Raw genomic sequence first — 25,438 nt, forward strand, 5'->3', positions numbered from 1 at the left:
CTCATCATGCCGTGAAATGAGGAATGTCCTAACCACCATCCTGCCCCCCTCCCACAGTGGTATTCCAAAACCCATCAAACATACACAACATTCTCGTCCATCCCCAAACAACCCCTGCTCCCAACTCCCTGTAATAGACCTAGATGCAGGACCTGTCCCACACATCCTTCCACCACCACATACCACATTCCAGTCACAAGTATCACATATCGCATCAAAGCCAGGGCTACCTGTGAAGCCAGTCACTTGATCTACAAGCTAAGCTGCAACCATCATGCTGTATTCTGCATGGGCATCACAACCAACAAGCTATCTGTCCATATGAATGGTCACCAACAAACTGTGGCCTAGAAACAGCTGGACCACCTAGTTGCTGAGCACGACGTCCAACACGATGTTCATTTCAGTGACTGCATCACAGCTTGTGCCATTTGGATCCTTCCCACCAACATTAGCTTTTCTGAATTCTCCAGGTGGAAACTCTACCTGCAATGTACCCTATGTTCCCAAAATCCTCCTGGCATCAACCTACTGTTGTTGTTGTCCTTACACATCTAGCACCTTCCCTGTTCCCATTCCAGCACTACACAGCCTCTGCTCCACCAACACACCCACAATCTTTTTACTTCTCACTTTTTCCTGCACCTTCACCCCCCCCCCTCCCCTTGTGCCCTCTGTCTAACCCCCTGACTGCACCTAGCTGCTGTACACTCTCTCCACCTCATTCCTGTATACTCCCACAAGCAGCATTTCACCAACCCCCACCCCTACGTTGCTATCCACCCATTCCTCGTAGCCTCCTCCTTACCCCTATCACTTGGTTGCTTCTCCAATCATGCGCTGCTGCTTGCAGCCAGAGATTGTGGTCACGTGTGTGTGTGAGTTGAGTTTGAATGATTGTGTATGTGTATGTTCTTCCGATGAAGGCCTTATTGGCTAGAAGCTTCTTTCTGAAAGTCTTTTTGTTGTGCCTACCTGTGACTCAGCAGCTCCCCAGTATGGGGAGTAGCAACCATCCTTTTCTTAATATTTTGCACCACTTTGAAAACTTATCAAGATGTGACTGAATATTTATGCAGCCTCTTTCAGACAGTGCTTCATTATAGATAACTGCATCATCTGCAAAAAGTCCGAGGTTACTATTAATATTGTGTGTAGGGCCATTAATATACAACATGCTCAGCAAGCATCCTATCACACTTCCCTGCGGCACACCTGAAGTTACTTCTACATCTGATGATGACATTCCACCCAAGATAAAATGATGTGCCTCGCTACCAAAGAGTCCTCAGTCCAGTCACTAATTTAATTTTATGCCTCATATGATCGTACTTTCTACAATAAGCATAGGTGTGTTACTGAGTCAAATGCATTTCAGAAACCAAGAAGTACTATATATACCTGTTTGCCTTGATCCAGAGCTTTCAGTACGTCATGTTGAGAAAAATGCGAGTTGAGTTTCACATGATCAATGTTTTTTTGGAATCCATGCTGGTTGGCATTGAGGAGATCATTGTGTTCAAGATACCTCATTATGTTTAAGCTCAGAATATGATCTAAGAGTCTACAACAAATCGATGTCAAGGATATTGGACAGTAGTTTTGTAGATCATTTCTACTATTATTCTTGTCAATGGTTGTGACCTATGCTTTTTTGCAAGGACTGGGCATGGTGTTTTGCTCAAGGCATCTATGATATATTATAGTTAGAAGAGGGGCTAACTCAGCCACAAATTCAGACTCTGACAGGGATTTCTTTGAGCCCTGGAGCTGTGTTCAATTTAACAATTTCAGCTGTTTCTCAACATCACTAACATTAATACTTATTTTATTCATCTTGTCAGTGGTATGAGCATTAAATTTGGGCAGTTGTGCTGACTTTTTCTGTGTAAATGAACATTTGAAAATGGACTTAAGCATTTCAGCTTTTGCTTTGCTACTCTCAGTTTCAGTTTCTTACTCACCCATGATTGACTGGACACCAACTTTGGTGCCACTAACAGGCTTTACATAATATCAAAATTTCTTTGGGTTTTGTGAAATATCATTTGACAGTATTCTGCTATGGTAGTCACTTGTAGTTATTTGTGATTCTTGAGCAGAGTTCCACTATTACTATCTAAAATTTACTGCAGAACTCAATTAGTCTACATGTCATAGCAGGCTTTCTCAGTGTAATAATAAAAAAAAAAGTTTTCTTGGGTGATCAGCCGAGTGGTGGCATCATTCTGTCTCCTCAACATTTCAATGAGTTTTGTATCCATTCACCTGAGGATTATGGGCACAAAATTCATTAAAATGTTGTGGCAACATGACACCACCATTTGGCTGATCACTTGAGACAATTTTACCACTCGGTTAGTCTTTCTCCTCTCTCATTCCTACTGCAAAGTCCATATTCTTCAGCAACCCTTTCTTGTATTTCTTCCCCTACAACCACATTCCAATCCCCCACAGTTATCAGGTTTTTGTATTCCTTCACATACGGAATTGACCTCACATAAGGACTCTGTCTCTTCATGTTCTGCTTGCAACGTTGGCATGTATTCTTGAACTATCATTGTTGGCGTTGGTTTGTTATTGAATCTGAAGAGAACAACCCTGTCACTGAGCTGTTCCTGGTAGCTCACCCAGTGCCCTACTTTCCTATTCATAATGAATCCTACTCCTGTTACACCATTTTCTGCCACTGTTGATATTGCCCCATATTCATGTGACAGTAATTACTTATCTTCTTTCCATTTCATGTCACTGGCCCATATTATAACTATACTGAGTCTTTGCATTTCCCTTTTCAAGTTCTCTGTCTTTCCTAATGTGTTCAAATTGTGACTTTCCATCCTTTGACATATAGAATGTTATTCTACCTTTTTTCATGGTCTTCTCCCACTTGGCAGTCCCATACCAGAAATCCTAGTGGTGAATTAATGCATAATCTTTTGCCAGTGGAGTGATCGTCATGACACTTCTTCAATTACGGGTCACATGTCCTATGGATACACATTATGAGTCTTTAATGCAGTGGTTTCCATTGCAATCTTCATCCTCATGCTGATGATCATTGCTGATTCTTCAGCCTTTAGAGGCAGTTTCCCACCCCAAGGGCAAGAGAATCTCTGTCTGCTCCTCTGCACATCTTTGACAAGGGCATTGGCAGAACAAAGGTGACATCTTATACTGGAAGTATTTGGCCTCCATTGTTCTTGTTTCAGTCACTAGGTATATTATAATTTTCTGGGGAGGGGTCTGAGAGAACTAATCTACTCAAAGCTTTTAGACTTCAAAGAAAAAAAGGCCATCCGAACCATGGAGTTAAAAAGAAACAACACTACAAATCTTTATTTGAAAAGCTAAATCTAATGTCCAGACACACACACACACACACACACACACACACACACACACACACACACAAAGAGAAGCACACAACTTTTTAAGGGAAAGTTCTTCTTGCATTTACATTAGACTAGACATAGAGCAAGTTCCATGTTACCTAGCCACAGACGATACCTGTATTATATAAACTTTTAATGATAAGCTTGTAATATAACACCTGGCTGTAAGAAGTAATATATGTATTATTACCATAGATTAAGTTTATATACAGATGTAGAATCAACAAGTCAAATATGTCACAATCTTTGATTATATGAAGTATAGTGATTGATAATAAAAACTTGATTTGATTTAATTTCGTTTGGCACTAAACATTGAAAAGTTTTTATGAACTTATGGTGACTTTTCTTATGTTGTACAGACCTCAGAGGGTCAAAGCCTTAAAATGTTAGTTAAGTCATATGCTGGTTCCTAATGCAGTGACAAATTTGTTGAGATAGTTTCAAAGAAGCATAGGCTGACATCTACCCATAATTATTGTGCTAAAGTAATTTGTTGTTAAGTAAGTGAATTCTTTTGGCCTAGACAGAACCCTACTCTAAAACACTTGGGGTGTCAATGTCAGTTTCTGAAATAACAAAAAAGACTTTTTTCATTTGTGATGTCTGAAGCACAAGCTTAGTTTTAGTTTTTATAAAGATATTCAGACATTAAATACAATAAAGACATATTTTCATTGCTGTCTGTTGGCAAAACCAGTGACTAGGGATAACATTGCTCAGTACAGAATCATTGTCTTAACTTAAGCAATTGACATACTTCTTGTGACGTACATTACATACAAATTTACAGTGAAACTCTATGTTTTTCTAAATTCACTTAATGATAATTTTGATATGTTTTTGAAACAACAGAAGTGCCAATGAAATGCAAATGAAACATTGATTAGTTAGTTTCATGTTCCACAGATCATTTGCATGGTAACTCGTAATGATGTGGAGTGTGTCACTATACATTCACATCGCAAATTAATTTGTAAATATGTCTGTGAGCTGGAGATTTATAAGTCATAAGTCTCTTTTTAATTGTTGTTATTAAATATAGAGAAATGAGATAGTAATTCCTCCCACCACCTTTTACACAATGCAATATTAGAAATTCTTCAACAGAATAGAAGGAGTTGTGAAGGAGATACCATTTTAGTTCATTTTCAAATTTTCCTATTCTGTGTGTAAGACAAATTATATCACTGGATAAGAGACCAAAAATTTTAGTTGCAGCAGTATGCAACCCTTTTCTGTGCTAAAGAAAACCTTAAAGTTGAGTAATTATTTGATTCATTTTTCCTCTGGTATTTTAATTATGTACAACAGTGTTGCTTTTGAATTGCAGTGAATTATTTACAGCAAACTTCATGTGGGAATAAATATTTTATGAGGCAGTAATCAGAATGCCCAACTCCTTAAACAGATGTCTACAAGGTGATTGTGGCTGAACCCCACATATTATTCTTACAGCATATTTTTGAGCAATGAAGACTTTCTTTCTTAAAGATGTATTACCCCAGAACATTATTCCAAATGACATTAATGAATGAAAATATCAAAATATGTCAACCCACTGATTCATCTCTCCCCAAGATTTGCAATGATTCTAAGTGCAAATGTGGCTCAACTATGCTGTTTTAAGATTTTTGAAATAAGCTTTTTCCAATTTAAATTCTCATCAATAGGGATGACTAAAATGTTTGAAGCTTCAACCCTGTTTATTGTTTTCTCACTGTGAGTTACACCTCTAGATGCCAGAAAACCAGTCAATGACATTGTTTACCACTTATAAAATAACTAATTCTGCTTGTAGTATTTTAGATGGAAGATCATTTACATATATGAGGAACAGTGGTGGACCTTAGATTGATCCTTGGGGAACTCCACATGTGGTTTCTCCAACGTCAGAGAAATCTCCTCTGATTACATTGACTGAATTATTAAGCATAACTTTCTACATTCTTTTGGTTAGATGTGACATTATCCTTGGGTTGGCTTGATTGTGCAAGCAACATGATGAATTCTGTAGATAATCAGCTAAAGAGACCTTTTTCCAAGAGATCTTTGGAGTAGAAAGTGAGAGGTGAAGAGTTAGGTAGCCCTACTGCAAATTTAAGTCTAACAAGTGGAGGGCTGCTGAATGCCGAATTGGTATCACATTTTTCCTTGAGACCCTTTAACTTCTGGCATCACTACACTTCAACATCACATAGATACTGATTTTCATTGCTTCACCCAAAGAGATAATCTGTTTGAAAGTTTGGTACAATTCTTCTATTCAGTTTACCAACCACCCATTGCTTCTCATAACAAGTGACTAGTTGTGTATTCCTCAGTCATGTATTTGCAGTAGTATCATGTCATAATTTATTGCTGTTTCATCTGTGTGTGTTTTTTACAGCTGACTTTGATGAGCTCTTAGATGAACCGCGATTCAAGTGCATTGAGAAAGTCAAAACAGTTGCATCTACTTATATGGCCGCTTCTGGTCTAAACCCCACTCACAAGGTATTACAATCAGTTTTGCTTTTAGACTGTATCATTTGTGCATTTCAGATTGCTTGCTAGTATCACATATATTTCAAAAAAGTTAAAACACCAAGAACAATAACACAGACTTGGTTTATATTTGCCTTATTTATGAATACACAGCATTTTGTTTCAGTATTTGTATGATTCTCCATCAGTATAGTCTAGACAGACTCATAGTAAGTTTTTTTAATCCCAAAATCTGTGTCCTTTATGTTATGTATAATGTGAGTTACGAAATAGAGATGTTAATGCTTGATAATGCTATAAAAATTTATTTACAATGTTATAAATGCACGTACTTTCAAAGACACATAGTTTTATAAATGTACAAATTAATATTGCAAAGAATAACATGATGTAATAAAACAGTTCCAGTATATTCTGTCTTAAATATGAAAGAACATATGTTTATTAACTTTTTTGTGTACAGCCAGATGAAGATGAACTGGAACATCTGTGTGCCCTTGTAGATTTTGCTCTAGCAATGAAGCAACGTCTTGATGATGTTAACAAACATTCCTTCAATAACTTCCATCTCAGAGTTGGTATGTATTGCTGTTGGGCACATTGTGTAAATGTTGTCAAAATATTTGTCATTCAGTTAACTTGGTTCTTTAATTTTGATTGTTAATTTATAATGTGTATAGACTTCTATATTGTAATTGATATTGTTCCATCTGAACAGAGTAGAATTCAAGTAAGGAATATTTTAGTGGAATAAGCTTGTGTGCAAAGATCACTAGCAGGGACAATACAGATTGTACAGTCAGTGAAAGAAATGTATGAGAACATCATATTCGCAAAAAAGGAAGTTGCAATGGTTGCAACTGAATCATTGCTGCCAGTCATTGGTTAATTCTTGGACTTTTCCCTCTCATCATAGCCTATGTCCTCACATTTTACAATTCCCTCAGCTATAATTTATCTGTTTTCATCCATCTAGAAAGCTGTAGCACTCTCTTGCCACCCCATCCCCCCTCCACCTCCGCCTACCCCTATGACGATATTGACACATTGTGGTATGGACTCCATAGAACACTAACATTATTGGAGAACCATTATAGCTGTTAAATTACCACTCACCACTCTCAGAGATTGATCAGAGCTGTGTCCAAAGTACACATATATTGATTTATGGCATCACAGGTGTGTTCAATAACAGTGAAGGCAAGGGACTTGAAGGATTGGAAGAGTAGGGGGGGAGAGGGCATGGGTCACATAAAACCCAGTGGCCAGTACACTGCTTTGCAAAATCCTAGTTATGCTAATTGATGCTACAGCATATCTGCATGACACTGTTATTCACTTCTCAGATGCTTATTTCCTGTGGGTGTCAGTAATAGAACAAGAAGGTGAAGCCAGTGATATTTGTTATGCTTTGTGTTTCACTCTACCTATTCTCAAGAACAATGGACTGGGAGCTACTGTATGAAGCCAAGTAGTATAGTGCACAGCTTTTAGACCATGGTAAATTATGTAGCCACTTTTGAGCAATTAGGAAACTGAAACTAAGTAAGCAACACTGAAGTTGCATGAGAAGGTAATAAACTCTAAATAATCTACATTGAAATTTAAAATGCTGCAAACAGAAATTAAATTGTTTGTAGTAAAGTTACAGAAACAAGGTAGAGTAAACAACTGCAATAAAACTGCACCAAAAAGTTTTCAGCAGTTCTTGGCATAAGCAGTAACTCTCACATTAATAGTTCCTGTGCTATTTATATATTGAAATGTAACAGGTGAATATAATAATCACCAACTCTTACACTATCAGTTAATAGCATACCCAGGCTATTAACAGGAACAACAAGTACACTGATTGGCCAGAACATTATGACCACCTACCTAATAGCCAGTATGTCCACCTTTGGCATGGATAATAGCTGTGATGCATCATGGCGCTGAAGCAGTGAGGCCTTTGGTAGGTCGCTGGAGAGAGTTGGCCCCACATCTACACACACAAGTCACCTCTAATTCCGGGGGGTTGGGGGGGAGGAGGGGGGGGGGGGGAATGAGCTGTGATGCCGCAATCAATCACATCTCAGATGTGTTCGATTGGGCTCAGATCTGGCAAGTTGGTGGAACTTGCCACTGTGTTCCTCAAACCACTCCATCACACTCCTGGCCTTGTGACATGGTGCATTATCTTGTTAAAAAATACCACTGCCATTGGGAAATGTGATCAACGTGAAGGGGTGTATTTGGTCTGCAACCAGTGTAAGATATTCCTTGGCCATCATGATGCCTTGCATGAGCTCCACTGGACCCATGGATACCCATGTGAATGTTACCGAGAGCATAATAGAGCCGCCACCAGCTTGTCTCAGCCCTGCAGATGTCCCCTGGAAGACATCGACATGATGAAGAAGGTACCAGGATTCATCAGACTATACAATGCTCTGCCATGCCAGTATCCAGAGCTGATCATCACATGCCCATTTCAGTCATAGTTGCCTATGTCATGGTGTTAACATTGGCACAAGCATGGGTCATCAGCTCTGGAGGTTCATCGTTAGGAGTATTTGGTGCAGAGTGTGTTCAGACACACTTGTACTCTGCCCAGCACTAAAGTCTGATGTTAGTTCTGCAGCAGTTCACCATCTGTCCTGTTTTACCAGTCTGCTCAGCTTATTATGTCTGACATCTGTAATAAAAGATGGCCACCCAACCCCACAATGTCTGGACGTGGTTTCCCCTTCATTATGCCACATGTTGGAGACACTCACCACAGCACTCCTCCAATACTCGACAAGTCACGCAGACTCCAAAATGCTCATGCCAAGTCTCTGAGTCACCACAGTCTGCCCATGGTCAAAAGCAGATAGATTACACGCCTTCCCATTCTACACATGGCCAGCCCGCTCACCGTTACTACATGCACAGTGCGTGTGTCTGACTAGCAGTTATTCGTCATCAGGTGGTGCTGCTATCACCTAGAAAGCTTTATATCAATAGTAGGTCAGTGTTCATAATGTTCTGGCTGATCAGTATGTACTGTACTGAAATTACACACTCACTTCATTAGAAACTTATTAAGCCATGTCTTTCCACTGGTTTTCACGCATTTCTCACCACTTTTCATTGTAAAGCAGGTTTTGGTAAATCATTAATTTCATTAGTTTATTATTCCTCTACTACTTGTGAAAGCAGATCTTTAGTAGTCACGGATCTGTACTAGTCAGGGTTTGCAATAATTATTTAGGATGATTCGTCCTTTTCAAGTCTCATCACAAACAGCGAGATGCCTTTAGTACAAGCTTGAATTCAAAATGGATCACTCAGTATGTAAGATCAAAATATTTGTGTGTGTGTGTGTTGTCTTCTAACAGTCTACTCAAAGATTCCTGGATTTTGATTATTTTCTGCAATGCAAGGAACTAATGTTGATCAATAATCAACTGTTTGCACAGAAAATAGTTACAAATAGTGTGGGACTACCATAACAACAATCAGTTAAATTATTTTTATTTTGAATGTTTTGCAGGTATCAGTTGTGGTCCTCTTGTAGGAGGTGTTATTGGTGCTCGAAAACCTGTTTTTGATATCTGGGGAAATACTGTAAACGAAGCTTCTAGGATGGACTCTACAGGAACGATGGGACAGATACAAGCACCCAAAGAAACTGCAATGGTAAGAGCAACATCAATTTTTTAAATTAATGTATGCTTCAGCAAATTTCTGATGTAATATAACTGCAAGAGTATGATTATAATGTATTGTGTTCTGTGGCAAAAAGAAAAGAAAGAAATGTTTAAATACAGTTCCATTTGATTCTCTTTCTCTCCCTGCAATTACAAGCATACTCTGAGATAACTTTAAGTGCTGGGGCCACAATACCGCTTATTGCACCACATATTGAGATTTTTTTTAATGACAACATATTTCTCATTGACTACATTTTTTATTATAATTCTCACAATTGCAATTTTGACCTTGGATCCTTTTCAAGTTGTTACAGATGCAATTAATATATACAGCAAGGTTAGAGATACCACTTAGAATATTACGTACATGTTTCACTATACATCCATGAAAATTCATGGTTAAAATGGTGTGAGACTCTATGGTTCGTGTTGTCATTCATTGTATACACCATCTGTATAAAGTATAAAATACACCATCTCATTACGAGAATACATAAAAAACAAGCAGATAAACATAGCTCTCTTAACTGACTTTATCGGTATGCAACAGAAGGGATTAAAATCTCTTGAAACTAGATTCTTGCTTGCTGCATATGTCAGCAATGAACACCATATTGGTCAAAACAGGTGAGAATCAGCTTCAGTGTATTAACATCACTTCCAAGTACTACATTTAAGATGCATGCAGGTTTCTTGATACAAAAGATTTGGTAGCGTAGGGCCTAAGGTAAGCTTAAGGTTAGGGGAAATGGGGACCATCCAAATTTTATTAACACTGGTACAAAACACACATATCCACAAACTAGAAAATCCATTAAAAATTTCCTGTATTACATAATTTTCCCGACTGTATATAATATTTCATGTATTGTATTACTTAAAGGATGGGATATAAAGTACAGTGACATGCGGCATCATGCCACAAAGAAACCATGTATTGTAAATACATACCTATCAGTTACACATAAAAGTACAGCCACTAAATTGAATCATCATCTGAGTAAAACACTTCATGATCATGCAGAGACACAAAATGCCTTCATATACTTACATAACTTCTCATACTGTCTGCCCTCGGTAGCTGAGTGGTCATTGTGACAGAATGTCAATCTTAAGGGCCCAGGTTCGATTCCCGGCTGGGTCGGAGATTTTCTCCGCTCAGGGACTGGGTGTTGTGTTGTCCGAATCATTATCATTTCATCCCCATCAGCATGAAAGTCGCCAAAGTGGCATCAAATCGAAAAAGTTGCAAGCAGTGATCGGTCTACCCAACGTGAGGCCCTAGTCACAAGACTTCTCATACTGTAAGTAATAAAATGGCATAGAAATATTGAACACATAATGAGAGGGAGGTACTGATAACAGTTACAAGGAGCATTCAACTAATGTTCACCATTTTTTTGAAAGTCTGAATTGAAGTTGTCTAGAAATATTCTATTAAATATGCGTTTGTTCATTTAAGGGATCTTTAGTGCGAGTCTTGAGATGATCTAAATTTACATTTCCTCCAAAATGTTCATGGTTCTGCCCTTCTGTATTAAGTACAAAATTCCCCTTCTGTATACTATCAGCATTATGTTTATTCTCTGTAAGGCAAATACCAAACGTGCAAGTGCTGCTATCCATTTGCCTGTTATGTCACTGATATGTCCCTTAAACCTACTATTTAAAGAGTATCCTGTCTTCCAACATAGTACTTCAGACATTTGCCACACTGCATCTTATAGAATCCTGATTTAGTTAAGATTCACTTTTGTTATTTTACATTGGATTAGCTTCTGTCGGTGTTATTTATTTGGAAACTAGTTCCTACTTTTGTGTTCTTAAATATTCGCACAAGTTTTTCCAAAATGGCTCCAAGGTATGGGAATGTGATAAACTACCTTTTCTTTTATGTGATGTGATTTTCAGTATTCATAATTTCCCACCAGTAGTGTGTTGGAGAAAAATGTGATTGGCATCCATGCATACATCTGTGTTTTATGTGTAACTGCTGTAAGTTTCATTATTGTATGTCTGTTAGTTATTGTTCAATGTTGTATTGAGTAGACCATTGTGTCGCACAGTTTGCGAATTTCGAGATGGCAGAGTTAGAGGTGCAATGCGTCTGCACTAAACTTTGTGTGAAACTCAAGGAAACCTTTACAGAGACACTTCATGTGGTTTAAAAATGGCCAGACAGAAGTTAAAGGTGACCCTTGTTCAGGCCACCCTTCAACATCTGTTGACGGCACTCATCTCAGGAATGTCAACGAACTTTTGTGTGCCAATCAAAGTCTGACTGTCGAAGAGATTGCAGAAGAATGTAACATTTCAGTTGGATCATGTCATGAAATCCTGACACAGCATTTTGGAATGCATCATGTTGCTGCCAAGTTCATCCCATGCTCATGAGTCAAGAGCAAAAGACTTTTGCCTCGCAATCTGTGAAGAGCTTTTGGATTGCATTAAAGAGAATGAGATGTTCCTTAAGAGAATCATAAGGTTCAATATTCACAATGGGTTGGGAAAGGTTCTCCAGCATAAAAAAACTCATCTGGTCATATCAAATGTCAAAGCCATGCTGACAGTTTTCTTTGACTCTGAAGGATTAGTTTATCATGAATTCATGCCACAGGGAGAAATTGTTAATTGATGGTACTATTGGGATGTGTTGATGCCTGTTAGAAAATGTGAGAAGGAAATGGTGTGAAATGTAGTGAGACAGTTCATGACTCTTGCATCATGATATTGCACCCACACCTTCATCACTGTTGGTGCGTGACTATTGCACAAAAAACCAAATCACTGTGCTGCCGCATCCTCTGTACTCTCCAGACCTGGCCTCTGTGGACATTTTTAAATTCCAAAGCTGAAAACCCAACTGAAAGGACAAAGATTTGCAATGATAGATGAGAAAAAGAAAATTTGCAGACAGCGCTTTGCATGATCCAGCAAGAGGCGTACCAAGATCGCTTCTGGAAGTGGGAACAGTGTTTGGGGTGGTGTATCAGTCGTGGAGGAGCATATATCAAAGGAGACCATGCACAATAAATAATAGGTAAGTGTGGAAAAATTTTGTGGACAAAGTATTAGAATTTTTTGAACAAACCTCGTTATTTTAATATGGTTACTTCTTTCTGAATTACTGTGATAATGACAAAAGTGCTTCCATAACTTATTATGACCCCATCTGCAATCTCAGTTATTGTAAAATGTCTGTCACCCTAAACAGGTTGTTGAACATGGCAAATGTAGTTGTCTGTGATGCTGGTGTGGGTCGGCAATCATGGCCCTCATTCTCGACATTGCTCACAGCTCTGCATGAATGCCTTGTGCCATGCAGACACTGAATTGTTCAATCACATTTACATTTGCTCGTACATCGATACTCTGAAACCACTGTGAAGTGCATAACTGTACCAGGTATTAGGGCTTCTTCCCATTCCATTCACATATTGAGTGCAGCAAGAGTGACTGTTTAAATGCCTCTGTGTGAACTGTAATTGATCTAATCTTGTCCTCACCACTTGAGCAGGAGAGACACTATAGTTTGTAGTACGAGGGCTATCCACAAAGTACATTACGTTTTGGAATTAAAAATAAATAAAGTATTGGAAAATTTTTTTATTATGTACATATGAAAGCCACACTTAAATACTACTTTTCTACATAGTTACCATTTAAATTATGGCACTTATTGTAGCGATGGATGAGCTTGGAAATTCCTTCGTCGTAAAATTCGGCCGCCTGCGCCTTCAACCATGTGGTTACCTCTTCTTGAAGCTGTGCGTCGTCATCAAAACGCTGCATAGTCAACCACTTCTTCATTGCTGGGAATAAGTGGAAGTCGCTCGGTGCCAGGTCGGGACTGTATGGTGGATGAGGAAACAACTCCCACTTAACAGATTTGAGAACTTCACGCGTGGCATTTGCCGTGTGGGCCCGGGCGTTCTCGTGAATCAGCAAGATTTCTGAGCCTAACTTTCCCCTGCGCTTGTTTTGTATTGCTCTTCTGAGGTTGTGCAGACTTTGGCAATACCTTTGAGAGTTTAGTGTAGTGCCTCTTTCCAGGAAATCCACAAAAATCACACCTTTTCTGTCCCAAAAGACAGTCGCCATCACCTTCCTTGCCGACATTGTCTGCATGCATTTCTTGGGTTTTTGGGAGAAATTTGTGTGCCCCCACTGCATTGACTGCAATTTTGTCTCACAGTTCACATGCTTAACCCGTGTTTCGTCACCAGTAACGATGCGATCGAGTAATGAGTCACCATCTTTCTCGTAAGCATCCAAAAACGTTAACGCTGCAGCCATTCGCTAATTTTTGTGAATCTCTGTCAAGATTTTTGGTATTCATCTTGCACAAAACTTGTGGTATCCAAGCTTTTCGGTAATGATTTCGTGCAACAAACTTCGTGAAATTTGTGGAAAACTCATAGAGAGTTCCGTTATTGTGAAATTACGGTTTTCACGGACCGCGGCATCGACTTTTTCGACAAGTTTGGCAATCACTATGCTGGGTCTTCCACTTCGCTCTTCGCCGTGAACGTTAGTTCGGCCATTTTTAAATTTTATGACCCATTGATGCACTCCACCTTCAGTGATTATGTTGTCCCCATACACTTCACAAAGCTGCTGATAGATTTCTATCAGTGTACAGTTTTTTGCAGTCAGAAACCTTATTACAGCACGCACTTCACACTTCACAGCATTTTCAATTAACGCTGACATTTCAAACTGTCACAGTAACTCAACAGAGTACAGCACGAACCTCTCACTAGCACGGCAGGATGCCGACTGAGCGGCGGAATGCCATGACACCAAGATGGCCGCGCTAGCCCCTCCCCTAATGGACACAAACGAAAACGTAATGTACTTTGTGGATAGCCCTCATATATTCCTTGAGTCATCCTTTAAAACCAATTCTTGTGAAACTTTGTAAGTAGGCTTCTCTGGATAGTTTACACCTATCTTCAAGAATCTGTCATTTCAGTGCTTTCAGCATCTCCATGACACTCTCCCATGGGCCAGACAAACATGTAACTATTTGTATTGCCCATCTGTGTATATGTTCCGTGTCTCCTCTTAGTATCTTTTGGTGTGGTCCCACACATTTGAGCAATATTTTAGGATGGGTCACACAAGTGACTTGTAAACATACAATTTATTCCATTCCATGATGGGCTGAAAGGCCAGCAACCAGTTTCCATAATTAGATAGAGAGACAGTCACAGATGCAAAGTTATGTTTATTACAAATAACTCATTTCAAGTGATTAAGGCTTCTTCAGATTTTCTACAAGAAAATAAATACTGAAAAGATGAAAACAGGGCTGGTGGTTAATGTATGTAGGCAGGCATAAAGTGAAGGAAAGGGCACAAGAAAAATAGCCAGAGCCACCAGGTGAAGTGCAGCATAGAGCCACACATACATTCAATGACCTGGATCCCAGGTGACTGAATGGTCTAATAGACAGACACACTGAAAGTACAATACAGAGGAAAACCGTGTTGCCTGCACTAATAAAGTGGTACATCAACAGAAGGTGCTAGTATCAGTAGGTCTTAAACTCATGTAGGCATACTATTATAAAAAGAAGCAGCTACAAGCAGGATGTGAAAGTGATTAGATGGCACCCAAGCAGTAAAATTGTAATAGTACACTGCACAAAAGAAGGAAAAAAATGAGATAAAATTAGATATATTTTATAATAGAAATATAAGAAGTCTGGTTATTACTGACAAACTGATCATTCAGAAGCCCAAGTTAAATGTAGAGAAATTTCCATCTCTTTGAGTAAGTTCAGTTCCCCCCCCCCTCCCCACCCCCACACCCCACCCCCACCCCCCTTCCCATAATGAAGTATATTTCAATTATTTCTGGTTGGAGGAAGGTGACAACTAGCTTTCAAGTGTTCAGCAAATGCTGGTGTGTGACCTGATCTTTTTTGTTCAATAAATGTTCACAGAATCTCACCTTGAACATCATTCCTCTTTGCCCAGTGTAAGGTGCATCACACTCACTGCAATTAATCATGTATACCCCAGAACCATTACACTTGTCTCTATGTGGTTCTTTGTTATAAATATAATGCTTTGCAATTTGCTGATGTATATGCAATATTAATATGGTATTTTTTTAAAAGTGTGGCTGAGTCATACGAAATATTTCCTACAAAGGGGATTGTCATGAATCAGGAGATATTGGTTGGAGATGTAAGGAGGATGTTTTCATTTTGTGTAGTCTCCGTTGTGTAAAATAGTCAACTGCCTCCAATAGTCAACTGCCTCCAGGTTATAGCTGTTATTAATGGCAGTGTAGCTGAGATTAGACAGCCCTTTCACAAATCCAAAGAATCATAGCCTTAAAGAAAGCAAGTTTGTAGTGGACTGGGTGACAAGAGGAAGCTTGTATCACCATGTCACTTGTAGTAGCTTTTCGGTAAATATCAAATAGTATACTACCTCCATTGAATTATACCTGCAAATCTAAGTAGTTAAGTATATTATATTTATCCATCAATTTGTGAGTGAATTCCATTTTGGGATGCAGTTTATTGAAGCCTTCTTCCAGCACTCTGAGATCATGCCTTGGTCCTTTAAGGATGATAAATATTTCATGGACATGTCAATGATAAAAAAGGACTTGTCTGGAATTCTCTTTGTTTTAATTCAGCGGCTAACAAATTTCAAAATTGTTATATTCATAATGAATAAATGAGCAATCATATACCGACAGATTTAACAGTTCAGGGGGATATATGATTAATTGCTGTGAGTGTGATGCATCTTGCATTGGGCAAAGAGGTATGATGTTCAAGAAGAGATTCTGCAAACTTTTATCGAACAAAAAATGTCATGTCATAAACCAATCAGCCTTTGCCGAACACTTGAAAGCTAGTTGTCACCTTTCTCTAACCTTAAATAATTTAAGTATACTTCATTTGGAAAAAAAGGAAGGGGGGGGGGGGGGGGGACTGAACTTACTCAAAGAGATGGGAATTTCTCAACATTTAACTGGCAGTAAGGGTGGGATTCCGAATGATCAGTCAGTCAGTAAGAACCAGACTTTTTATGACCTTATGAAACCTGTTTTAAAATCTACGTACTTTTATACCAGCTTTTTTTCTTATTTTGTAGAGTACTATTGTGAGTATAGTACTCTGATCACTTTCATGCTTTTGGTTATTCTGGTCATATTTTATATTTCATATTTTATATACACCCATTTGTAACCTTTGGGATCCTTTGTTTGTATGGCAATGTTTGTTTTATTATATTTCTTAATCTTAGTTTATTTTAATTTTCAAGAATTTTGAATTTTTCAACATCAGAGGAAATACTGTCTGAAATGTTATTTAAAAACTTGTAATTGCCCCTTCTTCACAAAAGCTAAACTATCTAGAAGTAACTCTGAAATTGTAGGACGAAAGTTACAGACGTAAATCGCAACACAGAGACTTCACAAAAAAATATGTACTTAAGTGCATGGAAGAGCTCTCAGTGGCTGTACTGTTTCCCTATGTTAACACATGCATCACCAGATTTCACTCTGTCACCTCTCTCATCATCAACAATGACATTAACAAGACAGTATATTACACACACACACACACACACACACACACACACACACACCAATACAGTCACTGATAGGAGACAGTTATACTTAAGACTCCAGACATACAGGCCGTCCAAGAAGCGTCAATCAGAAAAGGCTCGCAGCTGACCATTAGCTACACAATTGCATTCATTCGTGAGTTTATAATACAACTTAAGACAAATAATATGGGATACAGACTGCTGCAACTTGATCTGATTTATGATTTCCAGACTGGCTTCAGTTTTGCTTGTTTTACAAACTCATCTATTTACTCAGTAACTGGAATCATAGCAAATACAAGGGCATGTTGAAAAGCAATGCCTCCAAATGTTTTATGTCAGAGCTCTTAAATCAACTGTTATTATCATTATCCATCTTTATTCTTCATGTCTCCATATTTGCAGGCCTCTGCCACTAGAGGGTTCTGAATGGCATTGTGTAATGTAACCACAATGGAGCATGAGAAACCATATGCTGTAATCGAGTGTTTAATTGGAAGAGTTCATCCACACATGGAGCACCCTCTCTTACAGCTTGACAATGCCAGAAAACACACGAGCACTGCTACATCTGCAGCACTTCGACACCTTGGGTTCACTGTCATTGATAATCCTCCATACAGTCCTGACTTGGCCTAATTCGATTTTCATCTGTTTCCATACTTACGTAACACATTTAAGTACTTTGATAGTGATGACACAAACAGAGGTGAGGCTGTGTCTCCATTAATAAAGTTAGGAGAAATATGTTTGTCAACAGAGTAACTATGTTGGGAAATAAATATGTAGACATGAAGAATAAAGATTGTGAATGTTAGTAACATATGTTTTATTTAAAAATCTTTAAGAGTTGTTATGTAAAAGATTCAAAGGCATCATATTTCAATATGCCCTCATAAAAGAATATTAAAATATGTGAACTTCTGAAGCTAAATTTTTTCTCAGGCGTGCTTGTCAAGATAATAGACAGAAGTGGATTACATTCAAGAGGGGAAAAATAACCCTGTGGAAGCTCATTCACACTACAGTAAAATATCATTTTTTACATTCTCCCACATTTTACATTTTTCCGCTTTTCACATTAATTTTTGTCAGTCCCAACAGAAAGTTGTTTCAGTCATGATCTTCAAGTGATTCCTTTTATCAGTCCCTCTTTGCCCTTCTTCACCACTCGCTGAGGTTCTTACATTACAAGGAGGACGGAGGGAATCACATTTATTTGAAAAAATTGTGGATTTTCTTTCAGATTATGTTTTAGTGCTAGTTCATACTGAGAATCAATATTTTTTTATTATCTCAGTAACTAAATGGATACTGTAATATGCCCTGGTGCCTTTGATCAGAGTCAGAAATGTGAAAGCATTTCAATTTAGTGATGAGCTCATGCAAGAAAAGCTTTAGGCTAGTATAAGGAGATTTTACAAGTTATGTGTTGTGATTTATACTTATGTTTTCAATGAGTTTTACGTGTTAATGGTCTGCTGCTTAAATTTCACTCTTTTAAGAACCTTGACTTTACAGTGTTCTTATTTCTATGTTTGCCAGAAATATGAGTCTCCTTTTTTCACATTTAAATGATTTGTTACAGATACTGGAAGCTAGAGGCTACCAGGTACAACTCAGAGGGACAATAGCAGTGAAAGGTAAAGGTGATATGGAAACATACTATGTTCTTGGACGCCGTACGAGTAGATCTGCAACATTTACTAGGCAACCCAGCCAGTACAACAGCTTAGCTGCTGTTGTTTACGGAATGGTCCAAGCAAGACGCCGCCAGACAATCCGTAAGGGCAACACATGTGAGTGTCAATTTTTCAGTTTATTCTGATTCTGCTGTTTCTTTCCTGCATTGAAGTTAAGCAATATGTAGCTCCTAAGGCACTCATAACTGCTGGTATTTTTTTGTTGAGTTTCAGAGTAGAGCTTTTCTGAAGTTTTCCACAGTTTACTTTCCAACACATCATTTCTCTGTGTAATTTATCTATTATTATGTCACTCCCATTTTTATGATAATTAAATCGACACCCTAGCTGCAAACAGGCATTGATATACATCGTTGGGGCCATGTTGAAAATGTGTACCCCGACAGGGACTCGAACTCGGGATCTCCTGCTTACATGGCAGATGCTCTGTCCATCTGAGCCATCGAGGGCACAGAGGATAGTGTGCTGCGGGTACTTATCCCTTGCACACTCCCTGTGAGACCCACATTCCCAACATGTCCAGAATTGTTACGATGTCTTCCTTCAATCCCTAACACTTGAGCACTTCTCAGGAGTAGGTCATACCAGCATCCTATATGCGGTCTTTTCTACCAGTGCACCACTCTTTCATAAAATTCTCCCAATAAACCAAAGTCAACCATTTGCTTTCCCTACCACAGTTCTCACAAGCTCCTTTCACCTCACATTTCTTTGCAACATAAAGCTTGGATACTCTCTGCCCTGAAATGAGAAATGTCCTACCCACTAGCCTTCTTACCCCTCCCACTGTGGTATTCTGTCACCCACTGAATCTTCACAACATCCTCATCCATCCCTATGCAACCCCTGCTCCCAGCCCCTTGTCTCATGGCTCACATCTTTGTAATAGACCTAGATGCAAGACCTGTCCAATACATCCTCCCACCATGACCTTGTCCAGTCTGATTACAAACATCACCTGTCCCACCAAAGGCAGGGCTACCTGTGAAACCAGTCATATGATCTATAAGTTAAGCTGCAACCATTGTGCTGCATTCTACATGAGCATGACAACCAACAAGATGTCTGACCACATGAATGGTCACCAACAAACTGTGGCCAAGAAACAACTGGACCATCCCGCTCCTGAGCATGCCACCCAACACATCATTTTTCATTTCAATGACTGCTTCACAGCCTGTGCTATCTGGAGCCTTCCCATGAATACCAGTGTTTCTCAGTTGCACAGTTGGGAACTCTAACTGTAGTATATCCTACATTCCCACAACCCTCCTGGCCTCAACCTTCATTAGTCATTTTCCTTACCCATCTAGGCCCATCCCTATTCCCATCCCAGCACTTACACACTGCTCTATTCCATTAACGTATCCAGTCTTTTCACTTCTCTCACTTTCCGTTACCCCCTCTTGCTCCTCCACCCTCCATCTAGCTGCCCTACTCTCCACCTCATCCCTGCATGCTCCTAACAGCACTTTACCATCCCCCATCCCTCCCCTGCTATTCCTGCTGCTCCCAGTCCCCTCCTTACCCCCATCCAGTTGCCTCTCCCATATTCGCTGCTACTCTCAGTCTGGCTCCAGCTGCCAGAGACTGCAGTCATGTTTGTCTGAGCTGTGTGTGTGTGTGTGTGTGTGTGTGTGTGTGGTGTGTGTGTGTGTGTGTGTGTGTGTGTGTGTCTGTTTTAAAAAAAAGCCTTGTTGGCCAAAAGCTAACCTTCCAACAGTCTTTTTGTTATACCTTTCATTGACCCAACATCTCCGCTATATGTTGAGTAGCAACTATCTTTTCATAATATTGTTACAAAATAAAATGTGTGAGTGGATGAGTTTGATGGATCAGAAGTTGTTTTACTGTGTTACTTTTTGTCTAAACTACTTGGTAAGAATATTGAGAAATGAAAATCTAAAACTTTACCAACTTTAAAGCTTTTATATATTACAAGACAATAGTAAGTGACTTGGACCATCATCACGACAGGTTAATGTTGCAGTTTTTTATGACATTTTTGTGTTGACATCACAAATGTATTTCATTCCAGAATTAAAGCAAATGGCTTGCATATTATGATTATATGTGCTAACATTTTAAGTTCATCCAGTGATGTTCACTGTATTGAAATTTTATTTTGTTAATACAGCAAGCAGCACTGCTGTTGGACGAGCACGATCTCAACAGCAGAAGAAGGATGGGAATAATATTGCTGGAGGTGGAATTGTTAACCGTTTTAATAACTACAGCAGTGTTAGATTATCAGGACGTCCGACATCAAATTCTGCTCACAGAAGTATGGGACGGGGTAGTGTGCGACAGCTATCGGTTGATCCCAATGCTATGCGTAACAACAGTGGTATTTTGTGGAGTTTACAACAACAGCAGCAGCATTCTTCTGCTCCACAAACCCCACTGGTTTCTGATCACAACCCTGCACAACAGAAACCAGCTTTTCCTTATGTTGAACCAAAACTTGTCACAAATGGCACCAAAGATCCTCCAACCATTCCTAGATGAGACTTGTAATTTTTGATGCCATGTCCTGGTATGTGCAAGAAATATGTATGGTTAACTGTCCATCTCTATTTAGTTGTGGACTTCTGAGTCATTAATTACATCAAGAAAAACTCTCGGAGTTCAGATAATGCCACTGGTCTGAGTTTGAAATGTAAGAAAGTAGAGATGATATATTTTTGTAGTATTTAAGTTTACAAAATAAATTTAGTACAAAACTTCTTGTGACACATTCTGAAATTTTACTTTTAAGGTATCTTTTCTTGTACTTGTGTAGACCTTTTGTTAGCACTTAATTTACTGTCTTTCCTTTCCACAGTACTTTTGTATATAGTTGACATTATTGTAAAAACATTGTATATACTTATTATATGTGGACTATATACATAATTGTTATGAGGAAACTTCCTGTTCAGATGGACAGTTTTGAATTATAAAAGGTAACACAATACAAAATGATGGTATATTTACATCATATTGTTTTGTATATACTCCTTGGTAAATGTACATAAGTTTTTGATAGTTGAACCACATTTTCTATTCATGTTTTGTATTTCATTTTTGTACTGTTTTTGACATCCCACAAAATATTTAAGACTTCCATTAGAATAAAGAGATAGGTTTGATACTTGCACAAATATAAGTTGTTCAGTCTGAGTGTAAAAAAAGGTGCATTTACGGAAAGAGCAACAAATTAAAGTAATAATCCCATGCCTTGGAATCTTATAAAATAAAGTATATGGAATTTACTGAAGAGGAAGGATTATGGAATTATATACAAAGCTGTACAATAAAAAATACAGGGGAAAGAACAAACGAAGTTTAACAAACAAGGCCAGTACAGATACAGGTGATGAATAAAAAGCAAATGATGATGAGACCACCAACAGAGAATATTTTTCCAGGCTTGAACTGCAGAGTAGCAGTGAGCAAGATGGGATATGAAAAAGGAGAAAATCAAAAGTAGCAACAAAGCATATATGAATGCAATAAACATCAGCTGTGATGAGAAAGAGAAATAAAGAGAAAACTAGGGAACAAATTAGGTTGCTCTTTGGGCACTGGATCCAAGTTCAAAAAGGGAGAAGAACAAATATGTATGTAACTATACCAATAATATGAATTCAGTTTTCTTACAGTAAGACAATTGCCGTATTTTACGGACTATAAGATGCTACAGAATGTAAGATGCCATAAACTATAAGATGCACCTTAATTTTGTAAGCTTTTTTTTAAAATAACTACCATTTTTATTATTAGATTGCAAGGCCAGATTTAAAAAAATACTTAACCCTAGAAATCGTTATCTCCTCGTTCTGGCCATTTTACATTCAGTCATCTATTTGCACATTTAATCTTCTTCATTTTTTTTTCAGTTCTTCTTTACTAGCCTGCCAATTGAAAATGGTTATCTTTCTGTTGGTGGAGGGTGGCTGAAATGCTCTGTTTCCATATTCTTTTGCTTATGCTTTTATTTTCAATTTATGGCCCACATCATGTGAACACCTTTTATTTTTTTCATTAGTAAGCTAGCTACTAAAAAAAATAATGTACTGTCACTGATAACACAAATCACTTCCAATTCAATTTCACTGGCACTGTTGACTGTAGTGATGCATCATATGCTAGACAGGTCCTGGATTTGTGGGAGGGAGACAGTGTTAGCATGCTTGTGACTCCCCGCATTTCATGTTCATCGGATTGGGGCACTGCTGCTGCCAGTTGAATCCAGTAATGCCAAATAGAGATACGTTTTCTGCAGCATCAGAGACTGGCAGGAACTGTAAATCAAACACTGGAAAATCTTTGTATTAATTTCAAGTATAAGACATACCAGAATTTTGGAGGTTATTTTTCAAAGAAAAAATGTGTCTTATAGTCATTAAAATATTGTACGCATTCCTTTACCCATCTTTATCCAGCTGCAACCCCACAATTACAACTTATAAGCAGACCCAGCATGAAACTGCTAACTTACGTTCTCCCTCCCTCATCACTAGCCAGCTCAGTGGCTCACAAAGAAAGAAGGCTAGGTAGAAATAAACAAACAAAAAATTGGGTGACTGCAGTAAAGTGTAGGAGATGGGCAGCTAAATTTGAATGAGAACAAGAACTGCTATATCAAAACAACAGGATATGTAGGTAAGAGAGGACCTGCAAAACAGTAAGAAAAAAGGAATCTATATAATATAGATGAGGTAAGAATAAAGAGATTACTGAGAAGTTTATGATGACAGATCTACCAGACTTTTAAATTTTGTGATGATGTGATCACTTTGTAACCATTGCCTCCATAACTATTTTCTATATCTCATTGTAACTGTTGACTCCATAACTATTTTCTGTGACATATTAATGTGCAGTAGTGATCCATGTATAATATAGGACTGACTCATATTTCCGAAAATAACTTTTTATATGTCTTTATTTTCGCAAATGAAGTCATTGTTTGCAGCAAGACGTGTGTTGTACACTGATAATTGTTATTCTTTATCGGTTATCAGTATACTCTATAAACATTTACAGTGAGTAATCAGTAAACAGCAGCTACTTATCACTATGAGAAAAGCCCCAGCTTTTCCATTGTAGTGGCTTTTCATTAACTGTATGAAATGTTCAATCAGTACCTTCATAAGGACAAATAGAGTGTAGCAGTTTACATTCAGTAATAATAAACTGTTAAGACAGCCTATAGAAACAAATTGTGGCAGCTATTTCTCCTTGTTAATTTATACCATGACTTGGCCTGCATATTCGAACCGCCTTATTGTGACAGTTTCTAGAGAAATAGTGTGTGAATAATGAAATAGAAGAAATTTTCGTGCTCTAACAAAAAGCAAAACTCCTTGCAAAAAGTTTCTCTAAATCTACAGTAGTTGACTGTGAGTGTGTGGTAACTGAATAAAGTCATTGTGTACCACAAAATGCTTCCCAGAATAACATCATAGTTGTTTCCATTTATTGCCAATGTATCAAAGTTTTATGGTCATCAACGAAAAAAATTAAGAAGCTGCATTAAGTGTTGTAGTGAACAATAATGCATGCTAGGACAATATTGAGACAATAAAAACTATTTCAGGGCTTGGTTGGAATGCCATTCCACTTCCTCCTTACTATCCTGGTATTACTTCCTCATACTTCCCCCATTACTAATATATATCCTGTATTCTTTGAAGGATCACTATCAGTAATGAAGATGATTTTCAAACTTAATAGGATGCCATCTTTAACTCTAAGCCAGCTAATTTGAGATATGAAACTGAAGCACTTCCCCAAAATTTGGAGAGATATCTAGAAAAAGCAAGAAAATATATTGGTCATTAATTTATTTATACTGATTTGCTACATAAATATTTATTTCATTAGAAAATTTAGAGTGTTTGCATCTACACATTGTATTATGTAATAACTAAGAAAAATCCTATAATGACTTACACAAAACTTGGACAGTCTTAGTAACTTTCAGATATTTACTCTCCATTTAATGACATTTTTACTGTTGCCAGTATAGCTAACATTGCATGTAATGTGTCTCACAGCAAGGAGTCATGTCATGATTGGTGTGATTCTGGTTTTTGTATTGTGCACAGATTCAACTAATTATCACTGGGTGATTACACTAGTGAATGACACAAGCATATTTTGTAAATTGCCTAAGCACACCAGATGCAGCCCAGAGAATAATAGAGCATGCTTTCAACAGCTTCACGTCTGCAGAACGTGGTCTCGCAGTCGTGTTCTCGCTTCCCAAGCACAGCGTCCTGGGTTCGATTCCCAGTAGGGTCAGGGATTTTCACCTGACTTGAGATGACTGAGTGTTTGTGCTATCCTCATCATTTCATCATCATTCGTGAAAGTGGCGAGATTTGACTGTGCAAAGGTTGGGAATTTGTACGGGCACTGATAACCACACAGTTGAGCATCCCACAAACCAAAGCAACATCATCATCATCATCAACAGGTTCACAGCAAGCATCTTAATCCTTAAGTTTACAAATACATATTGCACAATTTCAAACAAATGAAAATTACTTGCAGACACTAGACACATAATATGCACACATTGGATATGTGCATTCCCTAGGCAG

At 38.2% G+C, this 25,438-nt stretch overlaps 1 protein-coding gene across 2 annotated transcripts in view; it reads left to right on the forward strand.

Moving 5' to 3' along the window:
- The window catches only part of LOC126235920 (adenylyl cyclase 78C-like), a 751,097-nt gene extending 726,790 nt beyond the window's left edge, over positions 1–24,307 (forward strand). For both annotated transcript variants that reach the window (XM_049944876.1, XM_049944877.1), the window contains exons 18-22: positions 5,785–5,891; positions 6,346–6,460; positions 9,400–9,545; positions 18,731–18,941; positions 20,983–24,307. In XM_049944876.1, coding sequence (XP_049800833.1) covers positions 5,785–5,891; positions 6,346–6,460; positions 9,400–9,545; positions 18,731–18,941; positions 20,983–21,353 — 950 coding nt within the window. In that variant the 3' untranslated portion in view covers positions 21,354–24,307. The remainder of the gene's footprint in view (positions 1–5,784; positions 5,892–6,345; positions 6,461–9,399; positions 9,546–18,730; positions 18,942–20,982) is intronic.
- Positions 24,308–25,438: the final 1,131 nt, after the last annotated feature.

This window comes from Schistocerca nitens, chromosome 2, assembly GCF_023898315.1.
Source record: "Schistocerca nitens isolate TAMUIC-IGC-003100 chromosome 2, iqSchNite1.1, whole genome shotgun sequence".
Taxonomy (NCBI): domain Eukaryota; kingdom Metazoa; phylum Arthropoda; class Insecta; order Orthoptera; family Acrididae; genus Schistocerca; species Schistocerca nitens.